We start from the raw sequence: 16108 nt of genomic DNA, 5'->3' as shown, positions 1-16108 counted from the left end.
TATGAATATAATGATCAAGTAGCAAATTTTCAAACTTATGAAAAAAGTAAACATGCACCTGTAAGGTTAGCTCTTCTTCGATTCTATCAGTGCTGTTAATTCGTTCTATCGTATTGTTTGAACCACTGTACTCAAAAATGGCTCCTTGTATATTGATTTCTCTTTTTGACATGCTTACAACAAAATTTCCATTCAAGATAAAATTTCCATGAATATCAGATAAAGCTATAAGCAAAATAAGATAATGGAAATAAAGCATCTATTTAATTAAAAGGTTCTATTAATAAAAACTCTTAATAGTATATCTTCTTATCAACACTTAGCTTTATTTTAGTCCATGTGTAATACTTTAAGGTTGTATCAAACAGTTTCTAATGCATTAACTCAATCCTGACCATCAGTAACTTTCACCTGAGCAGCTGTCATGGATTTTCTCTGCATTAACAACACAATTTTCATATTTGTTCTGCTGAAGAGTTGCCTGCGGTCATCACTTTTAAATTTGGTTAGGTTGTGCTACTGTAGAAGGAAACAATAATTATCTGTATTTCTTGCTTATTCTACAGCCCACATTCTTGTATTTGCTAGAGCTACTTTTAGTGAAGTGCCTTTAAAAAGTAAATTTTAAAGTAAAAGTACAGTAAATTACTAAGCATTTATAATAATAATTTAATATAATGACCAGTTTACAATAATAAAGATGAATAACAAGTTAAAAATTAGATTTAAAATAAAGTAATATTTTTAGTAAAGGCATGCTATTCAGGCATTACTACATTTGAAACAGTAGCTAGTGTCAGGTGGTGAGGGTTGTTCTGTGTCCTGTGAGATGCATGTGCAACAACAAGTGGAAAGAACATTTTGAAAACTCTGAAGTTTGTTGAGTAGGGTGGTAATGGAAGAAGAGACAGAAGTAAAATATGCACCAATATTCTCTCAGGCACTTCAGATATAACTAAGTCCTGTGAAACAGAACCACCAGGATTTTTGGTACAATGTGCTTATGAATTCTTTGTTTCTCTCGCACACTTGCAAATCTATCAATATGTGATCTTTACACTCAGACACAATATAAAAAGAGAAATGTGAGACAATTGGTAAGTTTACTGAAGGTCAGACTGCTTTGTTTATAAACAAAGTACATGCTTCCAAGATTTAAAACCACAAATACCTGCATTATTCCTGAGTTCACTTGTGGAGTTTTAATTAACATTGCCACAACAAAGTAAAAAATTGACAGAATGATGCAATGTGCTATAATTCCTATTCTCTGACAAATGAACACACACGTTTAAGAATTAGAAACCTAACAACATCTCACTCATTTTTCTGAAAACTAATATCTACAGAGAGACTCAGGCAAATGATGATACAATGTAATTAGATAAATGCTCTAAAGACTTTATCAGACTTCTGATAATATATGTCTAGAGCAGACCTCTGGCAAGAGCACAAAAACTATCCATCAATGTTATACACAGGAGGCTTTTACCAAGGTAGTTGTCATCTTCTGGTTTCCCTGAGTAGCTGTGTTGCCGAATATCAATGTTTGTCGCTCCTTTGGGAATGTTTACTACAACATTGTAACCTGCAATGTAATTATTCACAAATTAACTATATACAAAAATAGTCAAATACTAATAAATATGAACATATATTTAAATAGTTTCATTCACAAAACCCTACAGTGCACCAGTGACAACCACTGCTGAATGCCCTCATGTTTTAGGAAGGAAATGTGAATATCTTCACACATATAAAATTTCTTTGTTGTTGGCTTTTGTTTTGTTTTTTAATCAGTTGAACTGAACTTTTATTTTCATAACTCATTAAAATTAATTCCTGTGTTCAGAAATGTGAATTCAATTCTTTACCAATAACATGAGTTCAACCTACTCAGAAAAATCTCTAGAGAGAGCACTACTCCAGAAAGCAGTCAGGTATACCAAGTGGGACTCAGGAAACATTGTGGCTCCTCACAATTTAACTGCAAAACTTTGACTGAATAAGTCACTTAACACGAAATATTTGCACTCCCTGTTTATACCATTGGGTTAGCTTTTCTCTATCTCACAAGACTATTGCATGACAGCACTCTGAAGAACGAGTCCTAAATACTCAAATATTGCAGTGTTGCAGGCCATAGACATAGGCAGATATATCAGATAAACTAGCCATGCTTGATCCACATTTTGCTACTTAAAATGTTACCCTAGTGTGCTCCCTTCAAAATACAAATGCTTCACAAATGAGTCATCGCTTCGTGCAATACCTCCAACTACTATTATGCTAGCCTTGTCGTAAGGTAACAAAATAAGGTGCATCAAGATCTACTTTTTAGAACTGTTGCCCTGCACATCAGCATACGTTAAAAAAAAAAAGCTGTTTCTCACAGATGCTAATCATAAATTCAGAAGGATTCTTATGTATAAGAAAAACTGAGTATGGCAAACATTGGAAACAAATAATAAACACAAACATGCAATCCAAAGCATTAATATAATCTTTGTTAACTTTTCCACTTATTTTGCTGTGTTTAACAGTCTTGCTGTGATTTAACTTTAGTTAGCTAACTCACCTCTGTGGGTAGAAATTTAAATGGCAATATTCTTTTCAATTTCATAACTCATTAACTTCCCAGCGCTTTTAATCTATTAAAACTATGGCATGCATTTAAATGAACATTTAATCTAATCACAGGTTCATCATATTTACCAGCTGGGGGCAGCACTGCAATTGCAAATTGACACACTGCATGCTGCTCTGGATAAATACACAGCCATTTGGTCAATCTTCCAACATATTGGGAAGAAAAGCAAAACACACTCAGAAAAGCCCCCCATCTCACATGCTGAAAACCTTGTGGTAATAGAATGACAGAAGACAAAATATGGGAGGAAACTATAAACAAAACTGCATAGCATGTTTTCAAGGACACACAGAACAGCTCACATACTAAGGCACCGAGAATGAGCATTTTCCAAGAAATCCTTGGATACTCTAATCTGAAGAAATAATAATAGCCAACATAATAATTATGTGTACATAATTAGATTAGCATTTCTAAATTGGGACCTAACTAAATTAGTATTTCATTGTAATGAATTTCTGATGATTGTTTCACTACTGTTTAAACACTTAATGACAACATTATAACTGTATAAATACAAGCACATACCACAAGCTGCTATTGTCCAATTCCAAGTTGTGCCTCAGTGAAATGACTCGTGTCAGTATGGAAGTGGACCAGGTGAAGTTAAAAGAAAAAGATCAACTGCACAGACTTTGGCATATTCTCTTGTGATCCTAACTCAGAGCTTTTTTGGAAAAGAACATTTCCTCAGACAACGTTTTCAGTCATAACCCTAGGGAGGTCATAGGCCTCCCATGGACACTGCAGTTTTAATGATCAGCTAGCTACCTCTTGTTTGCATTGCTGCACTCCTACTTGAGCACACCTGAGTGATAATCCCAAATGCTTAGCGTACTGTCCAGTAGTATAATTCAGTGTCACCTTTTATATGCCATAATTCCAAGAATTTGAACATAATTTAAAACATTCAACTAAGTATAAAACCAAAATAATAAATCAAGGTTTTCCTCATTCCAAAACATGGGGATTTTTTTTTCTTCCAACTTCAGTCAGAAGCAAGTAAGTCTGTGACAATGCAAAGCTGATAAACGGCAGAGAGTGAGTCTCAACCATATTTGTATAAATGGCAGTTTCATGTAATGGTCACTTGTATCAAATGTATTTGTGACAGAATTCCTGTGCTACTACCTATAAGCAAAAATATCTTTCACAGTGGTAGAAAACAAAAACACCGACAGTCCTTTACTCAAAATTATCAAAATAACACATTCTTTTCCTTCAGTGTTTTGACCACATGTTCGGAAACCCAGCAACTAATAGCTGATTGTGCCTTCTTCCAACTTCTCAGGACAGACACAAGAAATTACATGTATTTGTATGGGAAGGGTAGCTGTATCCCATTTTTACGTTTTTTGGTCCTTTTGCTTGGTGCAAGCCCTCTGCCAGGATAAAAAAAAAAAAAAAAATTCCAACAGGATACTGGGCACACTTTCATCTTTGACCAGCAATTTCTTTGTTCTATGAAGATCCTATTTGGCAGCTCTCCAGGTATCGTTTTCACTTCGCCTGTGGTCTCTTTCAACCAGTGAAGCAGCATGAAGGAGCCTTTAGGAATCTGATATTAACCTGGAGACTTCTGTCCTTATGTTCTACGCTCTAACTGCTTAACGGCACTGCTACACACATACAATAGTCTCTCCATACTTCCCAGAAAGGACTACATATAGAAGAACTATCTGTAGCTCTATTAGAGAAACTGAATCAAATAAATAGGAATTACCAGGGTTATTCAGAAGCTTCTCATTCACTACATGCCAATGAAGAGGAAAGAACATAAACATTGCTGCCCATGTTCTCTGGAAAGAGAAGGCTCACATTTCACAGGCTATCTTTTTCAGTATAGGAAAAAAGGAACCTCAACAGCTGCTCACACCACAGACTTCTTGCTATCTCTTTATACAACCAAAAAGAGATATTGGAATAAGTCCTTCAGCTGCATAGTTTCAGAGGAGAGAATGCAAAGTGCAAAGCAGGAAGCATTCTTCCTTTTCAAGTACTTTTACCCTCATCATATCTTTTATTTGTGTCTTTTGTTTTGACCTTAGAGCAGATAGATCTTTTTTTTTTTCTCCCCTTGAATGGGTTAGTGTGTCACAGTGTTTGGCTCTGCATCCTTGAAAGGGCACATGGGACTGAAAATCAGAGATACTTTTTGTTGATAGAGGCCCTGAAGAACATACACTGAAATCCCACTTCCTCAAATGTAAAACATAATTTCTAAGCCATACTCAAATGTGCACTAACATTTAAAAAAAAAAACCAAACATACCATAACGAGCACTGTTGAAAGTACCTGCAAGAGTCTTACATGAAGAATTATCACCACCACAGATTCCACATTTGTCTCTCCTTGCCTTGGAATTCAAAACGTGATCACAGCCTGCTTGCTACAAAAAAAAAAAAAAAAAAAAACAAAAAAACAAAAAAACAATAGCCCTGTGTCACTCAGCCCAATGGAAAACCATGAAAACAAACAATGTAAGCTTCCCACTGGCCAAAAATATTCTTATTCACTGTATATATCTGGTCTTCCTTTGCAATTCATGAAAAGCCTTTTAAGGTTTTGGGTGCTGTGATGTAAGGGCAAAACACAATAATGCTGTTGTACTACGAATCTACAATCCAAATACACTTAATGTGTCAAGAACTGTGTAAGAATATGTAACAGTATGTAAAGACTTTGTATAAAAAAAAAAATCAACATAGTGTATAAATTTTAAGTTATATTTACATTAAAAATCTTGGAATCCTAAAAGCTGTACATATGTGTACATGGTCATTAATTCTTTTAAAGTCTGTCATTACTGCAAAAGAAGCAAAGGAATACAAGTAGACTATGCTGGTTAAACTAGCGTAAGCACAATTTTTGTTTACATATCTTTACTTAAACTTCTTTTTCTTTTTTAAATTATGATAAACAGGACAATTCTCTGGCATTTCCTATTTCTTTTTGATCCAACACTATAAAAAAAGGCTACATTTTCTCCTCACCCTGAATTTACTCAGTTTCACTGCAATCAGCAAAACAACCTGGGCTTGACAAAAAAAGTCTTGAGTTGTTATAACATAGCACCTTTTTTCTCCCAACAAAATCTTGTGGCACTTCCATAACTGCTACTAAGCAAAGAATGCTGAAATGATCCCTTTCAAGGGTCAGTTCCTCCCGATTTTGCAATGGAATAATAATTACGTAATCTATCTACCCTTGGATTTTCTACTTTTTTACTTCTTTGATAGCAGAAATATGATGGCAATAAACACACAGCATGCTTCTTTCCTCCCTTTAAGCCAATTTTGGATCAGTTTCTCTCTGCTTGCTTGGACAATATTAACTCTCTCACATACGAGGCTTAATGAGGAAAGACTGTGGGTCTTCAGATTCAACTGTATATTCTTCACTTCATTGCCTCCATTTCCAGATCTTTAATTTGGTAGTGATTGAATTTAAGTAAATTCAAAACATCTTGCTTTACATATTTTCAGTAATGGTTATTTAGATGAATATTTAATATCTACTTTAGCATCTCTTAAAATTGATTTTAATAATTAATAAGTTTAGATTTAAATACCCTGCATAAGCCTTGAACACAAAGGTCATTGGTTTCTGCTCCACAGGGAGTACCATCAGCAACTCTGTCCTTCAGCTGATAGTAGGAAGTTGTTCCAGAAACTCGGCAAAAAAGTTTACAGCGATCTTTCATAGAAACTGGAAAGAAAATCCAACAGGTTTCTTGTCTGTTTTAAAAATTTAATTAAAGTAACATTTTTATTTCATTAATTGAAAAAAATTATAATTACTTACTACCACTGTATTTTGGAAGCCAGCGAACAGCAGATGTAAGACCGTTGATATTAAAGTGTTTGCCATCAAATTCAGAGCACTGTTGCTCCCGAAAATCTTTTTTGCCTTTTGGACATGAATCAGTGTTACATGATCGAAATTTCATCCTGCGGCCAACACAGTACTTTCCTCCATTTCTTGGTCTAACAAAAATAGGTGAATGTAAAACACACTCAGTTTCAAAAATTGCTGTTTTCCATGAAAAAGTGGCTTGAGCCACTGATCTAAAGGGGAAAATCTCACACAGCATTCTGCCATCTGTTACTGACTTCCCCACACACACTCTTATCTTCTGTTGCACTGTGCATTCATTTATACCCAAGTGAAGAAAATAAAAAGTCCGTGTAAAATACTACTGCTGAGGTAGGTGGTAATGAAGCTACTGATGTTTAACAACATCTATTAAATTTTTATTTCTCTTACAGTCATAATTATTTTGCCTGGGAAAAAGCATTATTAACTTCAGTGCTTTTATCAATTTAGCTGAGATTACAGCCCTATTTTTACAGAAGCAGCACCTCCCCTAGTAATTTGAAATTATTATTTTACAGAGCGACAAAGAAAGCAGAGAGAGTTAGGCACTGACACACTCTTTTCTGTAGTCCTAGTATTGGTTTCAGTTTGGAGATCAAAAGAACTGAAAAGGGAAAATTGTGGAAAACACCCCGTTTACTGTAAAGTCTAAAATACATTTCCTAACTCTTATAAACCCTGCTACACAATAATTCAGTATTAGTAGGCTCTTGGGGAGGGGGAAAAAAAAATAATCAATGGCATATTGATACTATCAGTTACTACAGACTGACAGAGGCATATCCAATGGGAATCTAGTCTACTGCCTCTTACTCATCAGAGAAAATAAAATAACCTGGGGTCGTTTGAGTGAGGTTCATTTATCCCACTGATAATATCAAGATGACATGACTTCCTGAAAAACCCTGAAACTAACGAGGCTGCAGCTATGGTTCTGCTTCTAGAGAAGGGTAAAGTTCTCATTGACTTTAATTACAGAGAATGAAACCCACACTGAATTATTCAGTCAATGGAAGTTTCTCATTATAAAGGTAAGTTGTAAATGACACTGCTGTAACCAGTGTTCCTTGTGGGCACTACTGGTGGTGATGTGAAAAAGCCTTAAATCAAAGTAAATCAATGTTTCACAAAAAAGATTACCAGGGAATACATCTGGTTTTTTGCAGCTTTTACTCCAAAGAAAGCATCTCAATGTTTAAAGAAGCCCTCAGCATTTCAAGTAAAGCAAGAAAAAAAAGACCCTGCCAAAATAAGTCTTCAGAAATATCTATAAATATGAATGACACAGTTGGGACACAAGAGTAGTCTAAAAGTTCTCTGCATATTAGAGTCTGTAAACTTATCTCTCTTTTCAAACATGGCTGAAACAAGCATTTTTTATATTGGTGCTTCGAACTCATTTGCGCAACCCACAATACCTTCATTTTGTTTTGAACCAATCCATTATGTCGTAGTATCTTCATTATGCACTAATGTAAAATGCATTAAAAAACATACTCTGGTCTGTTACACAGCCTGGTGGTGCTCTTGATTCCGCCTCCACAAGTTCTTGAACATGAGCTGTAAGGTCCCCACGGTCCCCATTCTCCATCTACAGGACGCATCTCCATTTCTCTGCTCACACAAATTCCATGGCGACAGTGCTGCACAGTTGACAAACAAAATAAAATTTGTAAGTCAAGCAAAAGGTTATTGTATATTTTAGGCACAGAAAGAACAAAATTTAAGAGCTCACTGCTCTTAATCTGAGTCTGGACATTTTCTAAAATGTTCAAATTCCTTTAAAATATCTTATGCAGTAGCCGTATTTTCACAAATGCTGTGTACAGTTCTTTGCTCTCTATGAAAGCTACTGGATGCTGAATATATCTTTAGTTCTTTTCACTTTATTCAAATACCTATATAAGAAACTCAAAATCCTGATCTTGAATTCCTGATATGTTTTCATGCACAAGCTTCAAAAATAGATTTGCAGTCGTCTTTTATGTATGAGATTCTTCCAGTTTGATTTGGAAATTCATGCCGATACAAAAAGTGAAAAGGTACGATAACAAACCACCAAGAAATTCAGGGTGTTTTGAGCATCCTGAAAGCTAAATATCTAGTAGGATTGTTTGCAAAAAGCAGATAAGCATTTAAGACCTTGCTTATGCTAAAGCAAGATGATGTTATAGATTCATGCTTAAACTCAGACTTTCACACCTATAACAACAGGTGTAAAATATTTTATATTTTTATTTATTTATACATTACAATAATTTTATATTTACTACTAATTTAACAAATCTACCATTACCATTAATACTCAAGTAATATTTAAAGAAATAATAATTCTTAGAGCAAGATACTACATTGCAATGTCTATTGTGTTACTTCAGATTTTATTCCTGCTGAAGAACTATCTAATTTCCAACTAAAAAGTCTATATAAAAGTGCAATTTTCATTTAATCTGCTGGGATTTACATTATTAATAAGACAAAGATTGCAAGATTATTCTGTTGGTCATGCCAGTTATAAGACTTCACCACCCCCCATCTATAAACTGTTATTACTTATAAGAAGTTGTAATTACTAGCTATTGTTTTCAGAACGATCAAGTGATCAATCTCTTGCTTCTAAGTATTTATTATCTAAATCCCCAACTCTGCAAATATTTAGCCACTTCAGTGGTTACCCAAAAAGTATATGACTAAAAAGTCTAAATGAGAATCTAATGATTGGTGCATGTGTGACTTTTTTCAAAGAACCTGCAGGAATTACCAGCACTAATCCTACTGATGACTTATGGCAGTTGGAATTCTAATTCACTTGTATGCTTTAGAAAATCCCAAGTGGTACATTTAATCACAACATAGTGCAATAGTTTACATATTAAAATAGACTATTTACAAGATACTATAATGTCAGCACTATGTCTCCTGCTGACTTATGTGGATAATGTGTCCTCAACTCTGTCCTTGACTCCAAACAGCCTCTGAAGCATCAAAGACTGCCCACATCTGGAGACAAGACACTGGCCAGGATGGACTACGCAGGGTCAGTGCTTATACACAATAAAGAGAATTCTTTATTTTAGATGATTGTTTGCAGACTCAGGATTAGACTGATCATTAGGTTTGTTGTCAGGAGGGATTCTCCTAGTCGTATTGACACAGAGTGGCTTAATTCCATCTTTTCCTGCAGTACATACATGGATCAGTCACTAGAATCATCAGAACAGATTGTATCAATTCAACTGCTTGTTATTTCTGAAGCTTAGGCTTTCCCTGTCTGCTCTCTGTGACACAAATCAGCTTCAAAATACCTTAAAGTCTAGAAGGGTTTTGGTAACCAAAGTCTCTGGCACATAAAACAATTTAAGAATCTCTGATACACAGAAGATAAAATAATTCAAGGATTTTAAAACTGACTTAAACATTACGTAGAATTTCTCAAGAGTTATTATGATGTTACAAATTTATTGTAGGAGCTATCAATTAACATAAATTTTGCTGAACACACAGAAACGATGTGTGCAATCTTTCTGAATGTACCTGAACAACACAAAACTCAGATGTTGTTCAGTGGTTTTATCACTGCATAAAATAATTCCTAGAAGCTATTTTTTCCTAATTAGTATATGCTTTTATTATATTGATACTTATGCTCATATGCTAACAATCATTTTACTCTCAGAATAGGAATTTGTCACAGAATCAGATTCTCCTTTCTGAGTTCTGCCTGAGTTCCTAATCCAACTTGGCGATAAAATTGCCTGTCTGTATAATCCTTTGTCATACCAACTCTTGCACATGGGCTGTATCTTTTAAGCCCTGAATGCCTTCCTCTAAGAATATGACTATTCAAGGTGATTTTCAAGCCCAAAGCAAACAGAACAAAAGCTAGATCTATCTTGTCATACAACCATTTAAATGGTCCAGCAAATTGGCCAGATCATCACTTGCTTGATGCCAAGACTAATGCTTTAACTTAACACTAAGAAGACACCATTATTTCACTGCATATCTGCATATAATTTTTATTACTTTTCTCAAGATACCCTTAGGGTACCTTTGTACCGAAACCTTCTAGTACCTAGCATTTAATACCTAGGAATAAGAGATAGACAGCCATAAGGTAAATATGAGGAAACATTAAGAACTTGCCTTTCCAAGAACTGTCGTTAGCATCTTAGGAAATAATTTGTTACTACTATAGGCTGAAGATTCTAAATCCCCCTTCACAAAATGAATACTGCATCCAAATATGGGACAGCGACCTAGAGTTTAGGTTCTTCTTCCATCCACAAAAACATTTACAATAACTTGAAGGGAGATTTCAGGAAAAGACAGAGTTGTAATATGAAACTTTATACCCACAACAGCATTATTTTGATCCATAAAAATGCAAAGCACATGTTGACATCTGGGATTTTAATAGCCTATTCAGCAAACTTGTCTCAGCTATTATTCTGCTGCATTCCTACAGAAGCAACATGATGAAGTCACAGTAGAAAACTCCTGCACCAGACACATTCCAGATGTTCCTCTGTGCTTGCTTAAATCATTGATTCACTGAGAATATTATGATATACAGAACTTTCATAAACTTAAATATAATCGCTAACAATTTTTTTCCCTACATTGATATGGCAAATATAATGTATGCATCATGTAAAGTGGGTATCACTCGTAATTCCAAACACACTGATTGCAGCAAGTGGCAACTCTGCTCTAGCCAAGGTCAACAGTTGGCTTTCTGTCAAAAAGGCAGAAATTCCGACCCAAATCCACATGCAATTATTATATCTTCAGAGATGAGAAGGAGGGTTAATGGTTCAATTTTGGGATCAATGAACCTCCAGGTACAGAGATTTGTTTGTATTAATCACCTGCTTATAATAAGCAGTTTTACTCTTGCTTATGCATTAAATTATGATTTCATAAACTGAATTCTGGTACTTCCAACTTATCTCATTGCTTATAGAACCTGCTAAGTTTCCAGGAAAGCAATTTTGAAAGAAATTATTAAAAGTGTTAATTGCCAGACTGCTCGATTTTGCCTGAATCGAGGAGAGTGATAGATGCATGCAGAACAGGACCAGAGCTCTTCTGAAATCAAGTGCTTCATACACAGCCTGGTATGACTCACAGCAGGAAGAGGACTCCAAGTTCACTCTTACTACCTACATTTTCCAGACTACTCCCAGAGATACACATGATTTTTCGAGATCTTGGGGCAAAGACGGAAACACTAATGCTCAGTGTATGAGAACGTAGTTTCAGGCATTGGAGCCCTGTGTAGCCTTGCAGAAAAGGAGGCTCAGGAAAAACTACTCGTCTATTTCTAGACACCAACATGCTTCCACGGATGCTACAGGTAGCTGCTGGTGTTTCTAAAAAGAAAGAAGATGATTGAACACTGAAGACAAGTCTGAGGAAAAAATGAAAAGGACAAAGCATTGCAGAAGTGGACATGATGGTCTGTATTTTGCCTTTCAAATACCCAATTTTATTGTTCTGATTTCTTTTTGCCTTATAAAATACAATTTCTTCACTCCTGATATCCAGACAGGGCCCTGAGAATGACTATGAGCCAGTGAATAGCACAGGAAGAGAAAGTTGTAGCGGACTGAATGTGGGAAAGGAAAATGGGCAGAGCTGGTGCCACAAAACAGATAAACACTAAATGCAGTGCTGCAGCACAAGACTAGTTCAGTATAAAGCATCTGGCCTGTAGCTGAGGTCTGAGCATAAACTGTCTCAAAGTAGATTCCAATCACATAGAGCTGGGAAAAGAGTATGAATCTTAGAAGTTACATAGATTCAGCGCATAACCCTGTGAAAAGGGAGTGAAGATAAGAACACCCACTCAGATGAATGCTAAAGTCCACAAATCTCAGAGCTGTTGTTTCTGGCTGTATTTATGTCTATGGGGTGTTCCCATTCATTCCCTTGAATGAATGTACTGCTACAGACCTCTCTCTGCCTTGTCTGCTGCAAGTGGATGTAAGGAAACATTTTGCTGCACATTAGACCTATGCCTGCTCTCCATCTTCTTATAATAAACATAGTTAAGAAAGCACATTGCTCAAAGAAACAAGATGAGAAGTGGGGTGTAGAACATACAATAACAGCAAAAATAGAGCAATTAGTAAAATAAGTATACAAGACAGAAGAAATGGAGGTTGGAGAAACGTCTAACTGAAGTTGTAACTATGGCAACTCAGGTCTCTCTCTGTGTAGCATGGATTCTCAGACAAGCCCACATTTATTACTTAGATGACATTACCTACAAAACCCACAATATTTTAATAATTTTTTCCAACATTTTCAATTTTTTCTTAAAAAAAATCTACATACTTTATTTCTGCCTTGAAATATTACCACAGAAAACTTTTAATTTTTCTGAAATCACATCTAATCAGAAAAGTATTTCACAAAAATCCCAGTTGATAGCAAAATTTCTTGGTTTGAGCCCTTAAATATACTTTGCTTTTACAGTTCAAAAGATCTGCTCCTGCTTCCCAGATGGTTAGCATATCCTCCTATCACCCAACTCTGTTAAAATCCATTTGAATTTTTTATACTTACTTTACATATATATATACATATAATGAATTATTCTTACAGATTATCTTCAGGTATTACATTCATGAGGTAGTCAAGCAATGTAATGATTTTTAAAAGAAATCAATACACGGGTAGTAACCTACAACTGAAGAACAGCAAACATACTTCAGAATCAGAGACTGATATTTCTTTTACTGATCAAAGCAATTCTTTGATGGTATGCCTCCCCATGCTCAATTGTCCCTGCATCCCTCTCTTTATGTGGCTATACAGGGACTAGGATGGAAACTTAATTCACTCAATAGCTATTTTAGATATTTTTAGAGACACTAGCTCAACATACAATATATCTCTACAGTGAATAGAAGTAATAAACATTTCTCTCAAACACACAAAGGGACATGATTTCTAATCAAACTGTTATTTGTATCATGTGGATTCCTTCTTGCTGTTAAACAGCTTTTTCCAGACTTCTGACATTTGTTTTTTCAGTGTTTAAGTAGCAAACTGCCATTATGTAGAACACTGTGACAGCTCCAGGACATGGAGAAGTTTGGGTCAGAATCACATGGTTACCTCCTACCTCTCCCTTCCAATGTCCAAGGAAGCACTGGAATATGGGCATATTTGCATACTGCTCAGGAATCCAGGAAGGATCAGAGTGCAACCCTTCTGAATGTATCAAAAAATAAATATAAAAAAAGACATTTTATTGGGTATTTTTGCTGTTATTTTCATAGCAAAAAAAGGCTTGTTCTGGGAATGCCACTCCTATAAGATAGATGGTTTCACCAACTACTCCTCTTTGGAGCTGGTTTTTTTGGCTCAGATGTGCATCACCAACTCCAACAGATGAGCTACCATTACTGCACTATCATGTGAACTACACTGCTAAAAACTGCATCACTTGATTATACAGAAGCCATGATTCCGATCCAGGTGTAAGCTGGAGATGGATATGTGTCAGGAGAGTTTGTATATTAGTTGGCTTGTAGCCAATTTGGTTACACATGGTAGTGTAGATATTTCTTTTCCATAATACAACTAGCTTACTAATTTTAATTAGGTCCTCCATAAAATGGGATTAAGTATCTTTTGTGAATGACATCAACCACACTGTGAAAACTGGTACCCTGTAGACTTAGAATTAGGAACAAATCTAGTGAATCTAGGGATTCTACCTACTAACGTTATTTTGTGTTATGGTTTTTGGTTGTTTGTTTTGTTCTGTTTTTTTAAATCTGAAAAAAGATATTCAACATGCCAAAACCTTAATCACTCTCCAAACTCACTTCTTCTTTAGAATTTCAGAAAGAAAGGAAAAAAACCCCAAAACTTCCTATGCTCAAGGTGAAGAGAAATCTTTTGTACTGTCCCAGAGTATAAATGCAAGTAAATTCCTCACTACAGAAACCCTCAAATAGAGTAGTCTCCCAAAAAATAAAAGAAACAGATAGTAAAAGAAAAGAAATCAAATTGAAAACATAATCCAAACAGATAATACCGAGATAATCAGATAATGCTGGTCTGCAGAAATTTCAAAGCACAAAGAAGTTTCTGACTAGAGTGCAACAAGAAAACCCAAGAGGAAGCGCAGCTAAAAGACCTGCTCCAAGTCGTTCACATTTCCTAAACATCCATCAAATTGGCTCCAGCCTGGAACATGATGGCAACAAGAACTTTGATGGTTAAGAGAAGGAAACTGGGCCAATTAAAGCATTTCAGTTTCTGTCCTAATGAAAACTAACTCTCTCATACGTTTTGTAATACAGTGGCCTCCTCCGGTATCTTGGTCCTCAATGTAGCATATAAATACTGTTCTTACTGTGATTTATTATGTTTTTAATTTGTACATATAGTTTATACCATCACAACAAAAATTACAACTGTATATACAAAATTCATTGTGGCATCCAGTGAGCAGGCTACCTCCAACTAATCATATGGCACAGTACTTAATTCTGAAGATACTCCCACGGTAGCTTTGATTACAGAGACAAGACATGAAAAAGCACTAACCATTTAATATTTTTCATGTCATTGTGCCTCATTACACAATAAAAATAGCATTTTAATAAAGACTTTATATTGTGGTTGTGTCATATACTTGTATTTAGGAAGACAATTCAGGAATGTATACCTTTGTATTTAATAGTATCTCTCACAAAAGAACACCAGAAACACTTTCAAGCAATGACTAACATAGGCCTATGGTATGTAGAAATTCACCACTGCAAAACTAGTAAATGTTTACACATGGCACAACTAGATATATTTACTATCATTTTATCTCTGAAGTACCAGTTAGGCCAAAGAATTTTAAGGCTGCATCCTCTGCTTCAGGGAAGGTCTGTGTGACGTTAGAAGAGCTGGCAGACGCTTAGACTTCCTACAGACCTTTGTGGACCCAAATGGGCAAACAAAAAGCACCTGAAGTGATGAGACACAATGTGAATATCAATGGAGTGAGAAACTGTTCTCAGACACAGCAGAATTGCTACTTATAGGCTACTGTCAGACCTAAGCACTCAGAATGTATAAAAAGAGGAGAGGAAGAGAAAATTTCAGATACTTCAGCAGAAGCCCAACAAGCAAATATAATTCATTTTTGCAGGTAACTCTAGGATGAACAAAGTATAGTTTGATAGGCTCAAAGAAATTTGACTAGACAGCAAATTGAAGTAAAAGTGAAAGTTTTCTATTTTAGTAATATTAATTCCAGATAATTAATAATATTAACTCTATAGAATTAATATAGGAAATGTTTAAATTCCCAATAAAATATTTTCTTTATTCTCTGTAAGACACTGAAATGTTAGGCTGCTTTTTCCCCTTAATATTTTAAGAAAGTGCTACCCGTACCTACTACTACTATTATATGTATTAAGAAGTCACTGAGCTACAGGTGTGTGCACCATGAGACATACAAAACAATTCTCTTTCAAAACACGTGCATACTGATAGATTGCATATGGCAAGACGACACTCCATTAGGAAGTGCAGGCGCTCAGGAAAAGCTGTTTGCTCAT

General features: G+C 35.3%; 1 protein-coding gene across 2 annotated transcripts in view; it reads right to left on the bottom strand.

Annotated features, from left to right (window-relative positions):
* Positions 1-16108, bottom strand: part of ADAMTS20 (ADAM metallopeptidase with thrombospondin type 1 motif 20) — a 104871-nt gene that overhangs the window by 48281 nt on the left and 40482 nt on the right. The window contains exons 12-17 of one of the 2 annotated variants that reach the window (XM_052790253.1): positions 8025-8170; positions 6456-6637; positions 6223-6359; positions 4923-5040; positions 1493-1588; positions 59-225 (exon numbers count right to left, since the gene is read on the bottom strand). In XM_052790253.1, coding sequence (XP_052646213.1) covers positions 59-225; positions 1493-1588; positions 4923-5040; positions 6223-6359; positions 6456-6637; positions 8025-8170 — 846 coding nt within the window. The remainder of the gene's footprint in view (positions 1-58; positions 226-1492; positions 1589-4922; positions 5041-6222; positions 6360-6455; positions 6638-8024; positions 8171-16108) is intronic. The other variant, XM_052790254.1, reaches the window with a different exon arrangement.

The sequence above is a fragment of the Harpia harpyja genome, chromosome 6 (assembly GCF_026419915.1).
Source record: "Harpia harpyja isolate bHarHar1 chromosome 6, bHarHar1 primary haplotype, whole genome shotgun sequence".
Taxonomy (NCBI): domain Eukaryota; kingdom Metazoa; phylum Chordata; class Aves; order Accipitriformes; family Accipitridae; genus Harpia; species Harpia harpyja.
This window is presented reverse-complemented; position numbering and strand designations above follow the sequence as displayed.